This window comes from Penicillium riverlandense (assembly GCF_028828495.1).
Source record: "Penicillium riverlandense strain IBT 135883 chromosome Unknown utg000001l_segment0_segment0, whole genome shotgun sequence".
Lineage (NCBI taxonomy): Eukaryota > Fungi > Ascomycota > Eurotiomycetes > Eurotiales > Aspergillaceae > Penicillium > Penicillium riverlandense.
In genome coordinates, this window is record NW_026643194.1 from 5,493,523 (window position 1) to 5,506,625 (window position 13,103).

At 54.8% G+C, this 13,103-nt stretch overlaps 6 protein-coding genes across 6 annotated transcripts; 5 read left to right on the forward strand and 1 right to left on the reverse strand.

Annotated features, from left to right (window-relative positions):
• Positions 1 to 544: 544 nt before the first annotated feature.
• N7474_002219 (MGMT family protein) lies at positions 545 to 1,063 on the forward strand (the record flags this gene model as incomplete). Its single annotated transcript, XM_057193634.1, has 3 exons — positions 545 to 658; positions 721 to 842; positions 907 to 1,063. 3 exons carry the CDS (start codon positions 545 to 547, stop codon positions 1,061 to 1,063), a joined length of 393 nt encoding a protein of 130 aa, XP_057058587.1.
• Positions 1,064 to 1,545: 482 nt separating this feature from the next.
• N7474_002220 (serine/threonine-protein kinase) lies at positions 1,546 to 3,502 on the reverse strand (the record flags this gene model as incomplete). The annotated part of the gene is made up of 5 exons (XM_057193635.1): positions 1,546 to 1,983; positions 2,032 to 2,269; positions 2,322 to 2,406; positions 2,453 to 3,276; positions 3,330 to 3,502. 5 exons carry the CDS (start codon positions 3,500 to 3,502, stop codon positions 1,546 to 1,548), a joined length of 1,758 nt encoding a protein of 585 aa, XP_057058588.1.
• A 365-nt stretch (positions 3,503 to 3,867) lies between these two features.
• N7474_002221 (metallophosphatase domain-containing protein) lies at positions 3,868 to 4,971 on the forward strand (the record flags this gene model as incomplete). Its single annotated transcript, XM_057193636.1, has 1 exon — positions 3,868 to 4,971. One exon carries the CDS (start codon positions 3,868 to 3,870, stop codon positions 4,969 to 4,971), a length of 1,104 nt encoding a protein of 367 aa, XP_057058589.1.
• A 2,327-nt stretch (positions 4,972 to 7,298) lies between these two features.
• Positions 7,299 to 8,978, forward strand: N7474_002222 (putative MFS monosaccharide transporter; the record flags this gene model as incomplete). The annotated part of the gene is made up of 2 exons (XM_057193637.1): positions 7,299 to 7,392; positions 7,444 to 8,978. The coding sequence occupies 2 exons, from the start codon at positions 7,299 to 7,301 to the stop codon at positions 8,976 to 8,978; spliced, it is 1,629 nt and encodes a 542-aa protein (XP_057058590.1).
• Positions 8,979 to 9,293: 315 nt separating this feature from the next.
• N7474_002223 (Rab family GTPase) lies at positions 9,294 to 10,320 on the forward strand (the record flags this gene model as incomplete). Its single annotated transcript, XM_057193638.1, has 2 exons — positions 9,294 to 9,339; positions 9,401 to 10,320. 2 exons carry the CDS (start codon positions 9,294 to 9,296, stop codon positions 10,318 to 10,320), a joined length of 966 nt encoding a protein of 321 aa, XP_057058591.1.
• A 1,235-nt stretch (positions 10,321 to 11,555) lies between these two features.
• Positions 11,556 to 13,083, forward strand: N7474_002224 (uncharacterized protein; the record flags this gene model as incomplete). Its single annotated transcript, XM_057193639.1, has 2 exons — positions 11,556 to 11,601; positions 11,657 to 13,083. 2 exons carry the CDS (start codon positions 11,556 to 11,558, stop codon positions 13,081 to 13,083), a joined length of 1,473 nt encoding a protein of 490 aa, XP_057058592.1.
• Positions 13,084 to 13,103: the final 20 nt, after the last annotated feature.

A 13,103-nucleotide genomic window follows, 5' to 3' on the forward strand; every position in this document is an offset into this window, starting at 1 on the left:
CGAAATAACTGAAAGCCAAAATAATTGTTTGTCAGAGTCACTGCAAGCAGCTAGAGCTACACTCTTGTAGGTATATTTCTCAACTGGATAAAGACTCTGAACTATTATCATAGTGTCATTCGCCAGCTTTAGTAAATCAGCCGCTGGCCCTCTTTCATATTACCACACTGCATTGATATTGTCACGTTTGGAGGCGCCTTTGCACCCGAGTTTTCTCTCCTCCGCCCAGTAGTTTTGGACAGTGATATAAAATTGCTCCAATATTTTTCATAACTTCTCCTTCCACCATGTGCGTGTGAAGATCCGACTGTAAACTATCCCGATCCTCGCCATCATCATATTCTCTACACAAAGCCGACATGCAACCGCCACCCGTTCAGGCTGGGAATAGTGGCTGTAAGTAGTTAAGAGGGGATCCCAATACATGACTAATCCAAGGAGCTGCAAGGCGAGCGAGAGAAACTCATCTGAACTCATCTGCTACACACTTGGTCACGATATTCATTCCTATATTGTGCTATGCCCGAAACATAGACACTCCGACATGTCCCGCTCCGAGGAAGCAGAGTGGTGGGCCAACGCCGTGTATAGTGCCATCCAGGAGATCCCCCCGGCCGAGTCACGACATACGGCCACATTGCGCGTCTGCTGGGTGAACGTATGCCGTTTCTTTTGACCGATGGAGGGAGATATTGATTGCTGACACTATGAGTAGCCCAGAGAGCCCGCCAGGTCGGCGTTGTTTTGAAATCTCTCCCATCCCCGGACTCGGGGAGTCACTTCACCTCAGAGAATGTGCCGTGGCAGCGGGTGATTAATGCCCGAGGCATGATTTCGCACCGGTACGCTTTCTCCGAAGAAGTTTACCAGTCATATTATTAGTAACTACGCTGATTATGATGGCAGCGGACCTGGTAGCGCTCAGCGCCACGCAGACGTGCTCCAGCAGGAAAATGTCGAGGCCACCGCGGACAGTATGGGCGAGTGGTACGTGGATTTCTCGCGGTACGGCTGGTTTCCTTCTTCGCTGCCGAGTGAGAACGTGCCTGGCGACAACCCTTGATGGAGACGTGTATTGAGTGCTAGAATGTCCGTAGCGATATTTGCATCTTCCTTATTCTTAATGATCTACTCGGTGCACCAGCAGTAAAGGATCAAATTCATATATTGGGTCAGGCTGGTCTGATTGGGTGGGAGTCTAGTATCGTAGACAGGGGGATGAGGTTGCCCATCCTGGACCGCGCGAAACTCGGACAAATTCCACCAAGGATCGGAAAAAAACAACGCACGAGACTCTATGACGCAGATAGGAAGGAGGAAAGATGAGAGGGACATGGACAGTATAGGCGTGAGGCGCATCCGGTCGAAGAAAGACAACCTTCCCAATGCCAATCAGAGTAAAAGACCCAAAGAAGAGACAAGAAACAAACCAACCCGGATCGTCATAAGCGGAAATAGGAAAGGAAATAAAAAGAAAGATCGTTAACCCACATTGGTCATCGCGACATGACCTATCGTAGAACTTGCTCTTCTCAGTACAAATTCTCACCGCCGCTTGACTTCGGTGGCCCATCCTTCAATACCCTCCCCACGAGTCCCGGGAGGAATACCTAAATCAATGCCGTCCATCCCCGGCGTCTCTTTCATCCACTCGTGCGATGCCATGCCACCCGCATTGGCGCGCTTATCTGGAGAGAGCTCGAGCATCGGGAGGAGGAATTCGCCAATGCGCATACTATCTTCCATCGAGTAATGGTATTTTTCACGCAGGACGTCCGGCAAGGCCCAGTGGCGGAGTCGGTGTATATTGCGCAGTTCGCCATTGCGCTTAAAGATCTCCTGGGACCATTTCCCGGACAAAGAGAGGGACTTGGGGAACGGGCCGAGCAGTTCGATGATCTGTGCGATATGATCGTCGTCTTTCCCGTACTTGGTTCCCGATTGTGGATCAAATAGATAGTCTCCAGTAATGAGTTCAAAGACCTTAGAATGGTTAGCAACACGCCACAAAACCTAAGAGACATCCCTTACCATGCAGGCCATGCTCCAGACGTCGGTACTGGCTCCCCACTTGGCCCCCATGATGACTTCTGGTGACCGATATTGCCGCGTCTGGATGTCGTTGGTGAAATGGTGACCCACCCAGCACGCGTTGCCCAGATCTGCGATCTTGACGGAGATGATATTGGCGTCAAAGTCATCTTCTGGCTCTTTGGGTGACGAGCCTTTGTCTAGAGAGATTCCAGACACTTCTCTCTCTATGAGATCACTGCGAAAGTGTGTCAGTTTGGGAACTCTCAAAATGGTCAATGGGAGCATACGCTGTCTTCTCCCTTGTCTGCTGTTGCTCGTCCTCATCCTTGACACCCAGTGTCTCCTTCATCGACGGCTTATCTGTTGAAGAGACTACAAATATTAGCCAACGGCCATTGCCTGTGGAGAAACGACCTACCCGATGACTCGTTCACCATCTGGCTGAGACTGCTGTGAGAGTTTTGGGAGCTGTGTTTAAAGTCGAAGCTGCTGAAGCTGGTATTCAACGGACTGGGCAGTGGCTGACTCCCCGTGATCAACGTCCGTCGCCTTCTCCGCCCATTGCGATTGTCCTCTTTGTCTTTGTCTTCGGTTTTGGTCTCCTCCTTCACATTGGCCTTGACGATTTGCTCCACATCACCGATCTCGATCAACACGTTCTCTGGTTTGAGGTCTGTGTGGATGATGCCGCACTCGCGGTGGAGGTAGTCCAACCCCAGCAGTACTTGCTTGGTGATCTGCTTCACCAGCGGCATCGGAATGCCACGGTGGTTCCAACGCTTGATCAGTCCCAGGAGATTCTCGCCTAGCACCTCGAACACCATGCAGACATGCACACCGTTCGGCCCCTTGTGCTCGAACGAGTCGAGCAGACTGACGACATGTTTCCTGCCCGGATGCGAGGGTTTTGCCTGGACGATCCGGCTGAGGAGTTTGATCTCATCGATGGCGGTCTCGGTGTAGTGAGCGGCCGAGCGGACGACCTTGAGCGCGACGTGCTTCCCCGTGGTTGTATCCCGCGACAGCCAGACCGTGGAGAAATGGCCCCATCCTAGCTTGCGCACGACGACGTAACGGCCGTTGTTGTATGTTTCCCCGACAGCGACCGGGTGGTACCCGCCCTTACAGTAGTCCTCCGAATCTTCCTCTTCAGCGGTGGTCTCCAGCTCGTCTGCGGACGACGACGATGGCGATCGCGACGACGAGGCTCCGGCCGGTTTCGGGTTGGTGGCTGCAGCACCACTGCGACCGAGATGAGAATTAGACATGGGGGTTGGTAGATAGGCAGGACCTACGATTCGGTGGCGGGATCTGACCCAGGCGCGCCAGCTTCGTTCGTGACGATCGGCTTCAGATCAGTGCCCTTGCGCCTCTTCTTGCCGCCGTTGCCATTGGCAGCTGACGCCGCAACGTTGGCCATCTGCTTGCCCTTGTTCAGCATCGCCTTGGTGAGATCAACGCCTTCCATGGTTGGTTGATTTTGAGGTTGAGGTGGTTTGGGAAAGCTGAGCGTGGCGGGGCAGACACGGTCGGCAAGTTCGTTCTGGCAGCCCGGGCGAGGCGGTGGATGGGCGTGGAGCTGAACTGAGCTGAGCCCCGGGGGAAATAAAAAAAAAGGAGAAAAAGGAACAGGGAAGGGAGAAAAGGAAAGGAGGCAGATGGAGAGACGAAGGAGAAAAAACAGGTCAAGGTTGGGCCAGGAGATGGTCGATCCGTCACAGTGAGCGGCCACACTCTTGTTCCGCAAACAGCCACAGGGAAGTAAGTACTCGGCCATCTCCACACTACATACATACTCCCATACATACTCCCCCATCCATACGGCAACACACCATGACCAGCCCCTTCCACCGTCGCTCCGTGCCCGACTACCTGATCACATCTCCTCTGGTCGCCCTGCTCTATCCTCTCCACCAGTTGCTCCTCCATCTTCGCGGCCCTCCCCGTCTGCCCCCGCCTGATGCTCGCCCCATACGTGTGGTCTGCATCTCCGACACCCACACGCTCGAATGGCCCGATGTGCCGGATGGCGACCTGCTCATCCATGCCGGCGATCTCTGCAACGATGGCTCGGTGCGTGAGATCCAGGCGGCGGTCGACTGGCTCAAAACCCTCCCCCATCCCCACAAAGTCGTGATCTGCGGCAACCATGACAGCTACTTTGATGTGCGTTCCCGTTGCGAGGAGGACCGCGATGAGGATGGGGCATCGTTCGCCGCCATCTCGTCCACCGCCTCGATTCGTTCTCTTGACGACTTGACCGCTGCTTCCCGTATCGACTGGGGCGATATCCATTACCTCCAACATTCGGCCGTCACTCTCTCTTTCCCGCCTTCCCCCTCGACATCCTCCTCCACTGCTCTGGTGAGCTCCCAACCTCGCTCACTGAATATCTATGGCGCACCCCAAATCCCAGCTATAGTACCCTTTGGTCCGGAGCATGCCTTTACATATCCTCCACACAACGATGCGTGGTCGCGAACGGTGCCTCCCGAAACAGACATCCTCATCACTCACACCCCGCCCCAGTCGCATCTAGACCTGTCTCCCATCTACTCCACCGGTTGTCCGAATCTCCTTGCCGAGTCCTGGCGTATTCGCCCTGCATTGCATGTCTTCGGACATGTCCACGAATCAGCCGGCCGCGAACCTGTATTCTGGGATGATGCCCAGCGCGCATGGGAACGACTGTGTGCCAACCGCAGACCCCGCGCACAATTTGGCCGCTTTAGCTCCCTAGCTGGGTTCTTGCGCGATCTATTTGATCTCCCGGGCTTGGTCGATGCGGCCCGGGTGGTGGTCTACGGCGTGCTCGGTGTGATCTGGGCGCAAGTCTGGGGCGGCGAGAGCCGTGGCGGTGGGTGGATGGTGAATGCGGCCTGCATGTATCGGGACAGCGGGCGACTACGGAATCCACCGCAGGTGATTGAGCTATGATTCCGCGCCACCTCTCCTTTCTCTTCTTGGTATATACTTGCATAGCGTCGAGCATTTCTTTACGCAGACGTCCTGCGGACTTCCATACGACGCACCATCCGATTATATTTAATTTGAACAGAATATCAGCTAATCCACAAAACGTATTGCCTGGGTACTGAAACTGCAATGTTTTCCGTGATGTCTCCTCACCATCTACTACATGAAGAACCAATAATTCGAGAATCAAGATCATTCCCATGAGCCCAACTGACAAAATTTCTGAGCTGTGGCTGATATGGCGCAGCTATATAGTTCAAACCCAAGCTCGAAGTATCGCCTCTTTGCGATTCTGCCATTAGTATTTCCCTAGAGACTCGGCTCTAGGCGAGTCCTGGTGATGCGATCGACCATTTGAGGAAGCTCCGAGTGGATCAGTCAAGACTACTGGTTCCCCTAGATAGGTCATCGCTCGTAGGCAGGGCACATAGCGTGTTAGTCCGCAAGGGAGTATGGAAGTGGAATAGTAAGTGCATAGTAACAGTCTCTGCTGTCAATCATCCAGGCAATTAGTTCATCTGCATGAACTGGTCCCAACTCTCCATTCCAATCCAGCTAGATGCCATGCCAGATTAACCTCATTTTGAGCAAATCTTACCTCGCGGCGCCACTGCCGATCATCGCATTGTCTTTTGTCCCTACATTTCGATTCCGCCTGCTCCGAATTATTAGCGCCACTCCGCATCTCCTCTGCTCCCCAGCTTTCGGCTGGCAGAATGCAGTCGGACGAGGGGCAAATGAGGGGCAAATCCTATTCCGTGCATGATTCACGATGCCACTGGAAGGCCGGTTTCCAATTGCCACCGCGAGTCAGAGAGTGTGTGTGCTTAGTCTGGTGGGCCTATCAGGCACTATGGCATGAACCATGGGGGATTTTCCACAGGTCGGGCCTCGGTGGTATGTTTGGTTTGCTTTGGTTATGACGTTTCTGCGTTCGGCACCGCGGGGCGGGAAGTATGCGAAGTGACATCTACCTGATGTTCGGGCTGCTAGTATGACTATCATCCGAAGTGCGCCCGAAAGCTGCGATCTGGCGCCTGGAATGGTGGATGAACCCGTCACTTGCAATGCTCGTGCAAAGGTTTTGAGTGTGTGGTAAAGACTTCTTCCATATTGGTTCGGGCGAATGAACTAACTCGGGCATCATAAGTCTTTGAAAAAAAAAATCTGAAAGGCCCGAGTGGTGGTTCGCAGCTACATCACCAGCGGAGCCTGACGTTCGGGTTTCCACGTTTTGCTTGCGGTGAGATCATGATGTGGGTTGATTGTTGCAGTGGGGATTTGCCTTACCAGGGGCAATGTGGAGAGAGAGAGAGAGAGAGAGAGAGAGAGAGAGAGAGAGAGCGCGTGCGTGAGACAGAGAGACAGTACTATTCCATTCCATATCTCATGGCTGACACACCTCCTCCATACTATCATTTGCTACCGTTTGCCATGAAGGAAGGTAACGCGACCGGCAGACATTCTGGTATCGATAGTGGGTCGACCCGGGTCGACCCACTGATCAGCCACTAGTTTTGCATTCTTTCATCATTGCTCTTCGGGACCAACTACATTGACGGCTTCCCGAAACCCACCGCCGATGCTTTGTGCGACCATGTAAGGGGCCAACCCTATAGGTATCAGGTCGTGTCAGCCGAGTCCGACATAGTACAACGACCGTGGCAACGATCCCAGAGTTGGCCTTCCGCTTGCCTGTTGGGCTGCGAGAGTGGTAGCGAAGCTCACCGGCTGCCTCCGTTGCAATTCGGCTGAAGGAACATCAACATACCACAACAAGCACCGAGGGTCTATTGCTATGCGCGGTGGACCATGATGCTGTCCCGCCCGTGTCGACGGAGTAGACGACGATGCAAGCGAGTCCACTCGAGCGAGGCATTGCCAAATCATCCAACCCAACCAGCATCGTGGCGACCCTCTTAAAATTTCGCAGTCGGCCCGTTGATATTCGAGACTGATGTCATCAGGGACGCAAACCGGATCGGCGCAAAGACAATGCTTAGCTACCCATTATTTGATGCATTCGGGATCGCTTGGCTCCACCGGACCCAGTCCGAGCGGAACCAGGATCGGCTCGGAGTATATGGACGGAGGTGAATTGGCTCGCCACTCTTTTCCAACGATGCATTCAAATACCAGTCCTTTGCCCCAGGCCATTCTCCTCCGCGGTCAATCTTGATTCCTTTTGCTTTTCTCCTGTACACGTGCCATAACCCGGGGGTAGTCCGAGCCTAATTTTCTTATCAACTAGCCTCGGCTTCATTGTTGTTCTCTCACCCCTTGTCACGATGGCGCCCAAGTACGCTGGCATGTCCGGCAGACCCCTGTCGTTGACCATTTCGACCATTGCCACCATGGGCTTTCTGCTGTTCGGTTATGATCGTTAGTCCCTCTTGATCACCACTCTCGTTCAGTACTAACCCCGTTCCACAGAGGGTGTAATGTCAGGGATTATTAGTTCCAAGGCTTTCGATAGCGTCTTCACTGCCACCGAGGGCGACCCCACCATGCAGGCCTTGGTGACTGCCGTCTACGAGCTGGGCTGTCTGTTCGGCGCCATGTTCGCTCTGTTCACCGGTGACCGGCTTGGCCGCCGCTGGATGATCATCTCCGGTGCCACGATCATGATCATCGGTGTGATTATTCAGGTTACCTCCTTTATCGACCACATTCCCCTGCTCCAATTCTTCTTCGGCCGGGTCATCACCGGCATCGGCAACGGCATGAACACCTCCACCATCCCGACCTACCAGGCCGAGTGTTCCCGCACCAGCAACCGTGGTCTGTTGATCTGTATCGAAGGAGGTATCATTGCCATCGGGACGGCGATCGCGTATTGGATTGATTTTGGTGCCTCCTACGGCCCGGCGCCGCTGGTGTGGCGTTTCCCCATTGCCTTCCAGATCGTCTTTGGCGTCATCATCATCGTTGGCATGGCGTTCTTGCCCGACTCTCCCCGTTATCTCATCTCCAAGGGCAAAGTCCATGACGGCGAGTACGTGCTGGCAGCCCTGGCTGGCCGTGAGATCGACGACCACCATACCCAGGTTCAAAAGCAGCTGGTTATTGAGTCGATCGAGGCTGCTGGGGTTGCCAGTGGCGCGGGCTACTCGGACCTGTTGACAGGGGGCAAGACGCAGCACTTCCGCCGCATGATTATCGGCTCTTCCTCCCAGATCGCCCAGCAGTTGTCTGGGTGCAACGCTGTCATCTACTATCTGCCCGTGCTGTTGAAGTCGTCCCTGAAGCAGGATGAATTCATGTCCATGCTGATCGGTGGTGTCAACATGATCGTCTACGCCATCTTCGCCACGTTTTCCTGGTTCTTCATCGAGAAGATTGGCCGCCGCAAGCTGTTCATCGGTGGTATGAGTGGTCAGATGGTGGCTATGATCATCGTGTTTGCCTGTTTGATCCCCGGAGGCAAGGGCCCGGCCAAGGGCGCCGTGTTCGGCTTGTTCCTATACATGGCCTTCTTCGGTGCTGCGATGCTGCCGCTGCCCTGGCTGTATCCTGCCGAGCTCTCGCCCATCCGTACTCGAGCCAAGGCCAACGCCGTCTCTACCTGCAGCAACTGGCTTTTCAACTTCACTGTCGTCATGATCACTCCGGTCATGATCCAGCACATCTCGTGGGGCACCTACTTGTTCTTCGCCTGCATGAACGCCCTCTTCATCCCGCCCATGTACTTCTTCTACCCGGAGACCGCGGGCCGCAGCCTGGAGGAGATCGATCTCATCTTCGCCAAGGGCTACTGTGAGAACATGAGCTATGTCCGAGCTTCTCATGAGCTGCCCAAGCTCTCGGACGATGAGATTGAGGCCAAGGCTGTCGAGTATGGCTTCACCAACAATATTTCTCCCCAAGAGAAGGATACTGTCCAAAATGGCTTCACCAACAACATTTCTCCCCAAGAGAAGGATACTCCTGGAGAGTACCCCCAGTTCTCGTCGGAGGAGAAGGTTTAAACCTGACCGTGGTCACATCATGACAAAATATTGTTTTCGCGTATACCCTCAAGTGCATAGTTTATAGAATTTATGATTGATGGTTCATCTATACTCCAAGTGGTAGTGATCATGCCGATCAACTGACCGCATCACATTCGTCTCAAACAAATCATCATCGGCTGATCCCGCCTCGGTCCCTTAAATCGTTCCTTTGTTTTCCTTTCCCTCTCCTGCGCCTCAACCTCTTCTCGTCGTCTTCTTTGACATTCAACTCTTCTGATCCTGATAGATCATGCCCATCCAGCCCACGGTCGGCCTCCTTGACCCCGCGTCATGAGCTCCTCTCTCGAGGCCAAGATCGTCGTGCTGGGCGCCCAAGGTATGCTGCTCCCCTCACCCCCCCTTGACTGTCAAACTCACCGCTCATTTCACCCCCATAGGCGTCGGCAAGACGTCGCTCGTCCAGCGCTATGTGAAAAACGCGTTCAACCCGGCCGCGACCACCTCTACGGTCGGCGCGTCGTTCGTGACCAAGCGCGTGCTCGACAGCACCTCCGACACGATCGTCCGGCTGCAAATCTGGGATACAGCCGGCCAGGAGCGCTTCCGCAGCATCTCGCGATTATATTATCGCGGCGCGCACGCTTGTCTGCTCTGCTACGACATCACTGACGAGCAGAGCTTCCAGGAGATGGCGGGCTGGTTGCGCGAACTGCGCCGCAACCTGGGCGGGGGCGGCGATGCAGATCATGACGCTGACCCACTGGTTATCCATGTCGTTGGCACCAAATCTGATATCGTGGCTGTTGATCCTGCCTCTCGACGTGTGCCCTTTGAGCGCACTATCGCTTATGTTGCAGAGCAACTCTATCCCTCGCGCGCGTCGACACCGCCACCCACTGCGGGGATGGGGATGGCCTTTGGATCGGGCGTGCTAGGGTCTGGCGGTAGCGGATCTGGTATCAGTGCCGCGAATGTATCCTCCGGGGCCCTGCAGAGCCCAGATAGTAAGCGGAGCAGTGCCTTCTGGGGCCAGGAGATCGGCTGGGACTGCTGCCATGAGATCAGCGCCAAGGACGGCGAAGGCATCGACGAGGTGTTCCGAGTGATCACCCGCAAACTGGTCGAGCAGCGTAATCGTCGCGACGCGGACCTGGGTCTTTCGGCAGCAGGCACACCTATCGGCGAGAGCGGCCCGGCTGGCCCCTTTACCCCTGGCAGCATGGATGGCGCAGGCAGCGTTCGGCTCGGTCAGCCGGACAAGCGGCGTAGCTGGCTGGGACTGGCGACGCCTACAGTGGGCGATGGAGAAGAAGTTGAGATGCTCCAGACGGCGCGCAAGCGAGGCAGGTGTTGTTAAAGGCGTGATGTCCATTGCATTTACAGCTGGTGTGGCGTTTTCTTTTTTTTGCGCTTTTGTTATTTTCTTGGGAGGATATGTTGGATGATTTATTTGGAGGCTGCATTTGACTGATTATACACGTTACTGACTATATGCTCTATCTTCTTGATATCTCCGGTGCCCAATAGATGTAGGATTCTTCCTAGGCAGCAAACACAGCAATCCCGGAAGGGAACAATCAAATCAATTAAGCGGCTCTTTCGGTGGCTTGCTTCTTATGGAGACATAAACCGGATAATGCGATCATCTTCACCATCATTTCTACCGCCAACAACACTTCCAAGATTGTACCTGCCACACGTATTTTCGCAATAGCATCTACCTAGAGATGTACATCCTTTCCAAGCTGCTGCTGCTCAGCCTTGACTTAGTAGCATTTTACCCCTGCGTCTGGCCACGATGATTACCTCGCCGGGGATAGTTATATGTGCAAGGGAGTAGCCGTGCCAGTACTAAGTCGTAGCGTTTGCCACCCTACTACCCTCCACCCTCTTCTCTCTCCTTCAGCTCTCCCTCGCGCTGTGCGGGCTTCTCGTTCGCCACCGTCTTCTCTTCTTCTCCTTCACCTCTCGCTCGCGCTAGTGCGGGTTTCTCGCGCACTAAGTGTTTCTTATCTACCATACCTTCCTCTCCTCCATTACACTGTGGCTTGTAACTAGGCTAGCATCGCCTAGTTCCTTGAGAGCCTTTTAGCGCTAAAGAGAAAGAGCACAAAGCAATAGGACTAAGAGGTTTGCCGTAAGTGTAACGACCCTGTTGGTCTTCCTAGCGCACTACGAGTGCAAGCCACAGATCCAGGTTATTTCCCTTTATAACAAATTCCCTCGCCAAGGATACTGTAACGTGCATCTTCAACTAGGGTATTAGGAGTATGTCTCGAGAAGTTAGTTACTCGATGAGCTTACAAATAAGATCTGTCACCCTCAGTAGATACGAAATAGCCGTGTGCTGCCCAGCCAAGATCGCACCCCGGCAAAGCTATGACTGGGGTATTATTGGACCAGAGCTCACGGCCACAGCCTCACTTGCGCTGCCCCCTCTTGGTTGGAGGCGATAAGAGTAGAACTAAGGTGCCTGCCTGCTTCCCGGGGGTATTTAGTTTCTGGGCATTTTCTTCATTTTGCCCAAGCTCTGTCTAGCTACCCACCCATTCTCCACTTGAACCTGAAGATTCGTCAGTCTACGCGATAGTTATGTCTGGGGCGGAGGTGATGGCCGTCGTGGCGTGTGTGGCAGCAGGTAACTATGCATCGGAGTCCCCCGATAGCAGCTTCAAACTGAACAAGTATCACAGTCGTCTCCGCCTACCACGACGGCAGCAAGATGGCCAGCACCATCAAAAAGAAATGGCAGAACCGCAAGCGCCGCCTCAGCGAGCTGGAACGCTCCCTCGACCGCGGCGAGCGAGAAGTCCAGAACCACTACAATCTCAACGTCGCCCACTTCGGGACCCAGTACCAACAAGGCGATGAAACGGCTCGCGAGCAGATGAAGGATATCATTATCCATCTGCAGGGCGTCCTGCTGGCCCATCTGGGCGATGCGGTCAAGCGAAATGTCACGGTCGATATTGCGTTCTTGCAGGATACCTCCGATGTCAGTCGGATTCGAACCATCCAGGTGCTGCACGACCTGTACCAACGACTGGCCCAGGCAGGCCCCATCCCGATACCGATGAATCACATGCAGGATCAGACCTATCGCCTCGCACGTTCTCTGGACACACTGTGGCCCCGGGACCGAACGTGGGGGCCCCGCTCTAGCGACGGGGATATAGTACCAGAGGGAAATATGCAGGGCTCAACATCGCGCGGCAAGCGAGCGTCGTTTACTTCCGGACTCAGCGGAATCTTCAGCTCTCGTTTGCAGAGGCGCGATCCCCAGGCGTTATTGCCGGCCTTGCAGTCTTTCGCGGAATTCCCGGCCCGCTTGGCGAATCCTGAGACAGCCTCATTGATCGATGACCACACACCAGACTCGGATCCGGATTCTACAGTGGTACAACCGACCGAGATGTCGGTGGCCCAGGGGATTCTTGATGTAGAACTCGGATTCAACCCGTGGGACGACGGGACAGTCTCTCGTCCCATGCTAACTCTCGCCGCAAACCCGCCGCCCTCCGTGCTGTCGAGCGACTCAGCCAACTCGAATCCTTCATCTCCTTGCAGTGTGAGTGTGAGCCCGCCCGTTGAGTACCTATGGCTCCCCAATGCGGATAATCAATATGCCGGGTTCTGCAAGGGCGCGTGGAAGCTGCACTCGGGCCTTCGAGAAGCCTTCCGAGTACACAAGGAGCCCGGCGCCGGGTATTATACGCAGATGTCGTGGCTGCGCTGCTCCAAGTGCTACTATGAAGCGCCTGTCGCCCCCGGGAGCAGTGCCCACGCACCCCGCTTTCACGATGCGCTGCGCTGGGACCGGTCGACGGGTATCCGCTATCGCGTGGTGTTTCTGGCCAAATGGCATGTCAGCTGCAAGCGCAATGCGTCTCTCGATGTGCCGAACGGCACCTGGGGGACATTTGGTTGCATCTTCTGCAGCGTGGCGCATAAAACGCCCGCGCCGACATTCGGGCCCTTGGAGGTGTTCCTGGCACACTTGGCGGCCGAGCACCGGGACCTCGATGCTGGTCGAACGGCGCTGCTCGATCGCACGCGCTGTGTCGTTGGGCGGGTGGCGACGGCCAGGGAGGATTTTGACATCAACATTCCGCCTTTGTAAGTATGCTTGAATCCTTTGGG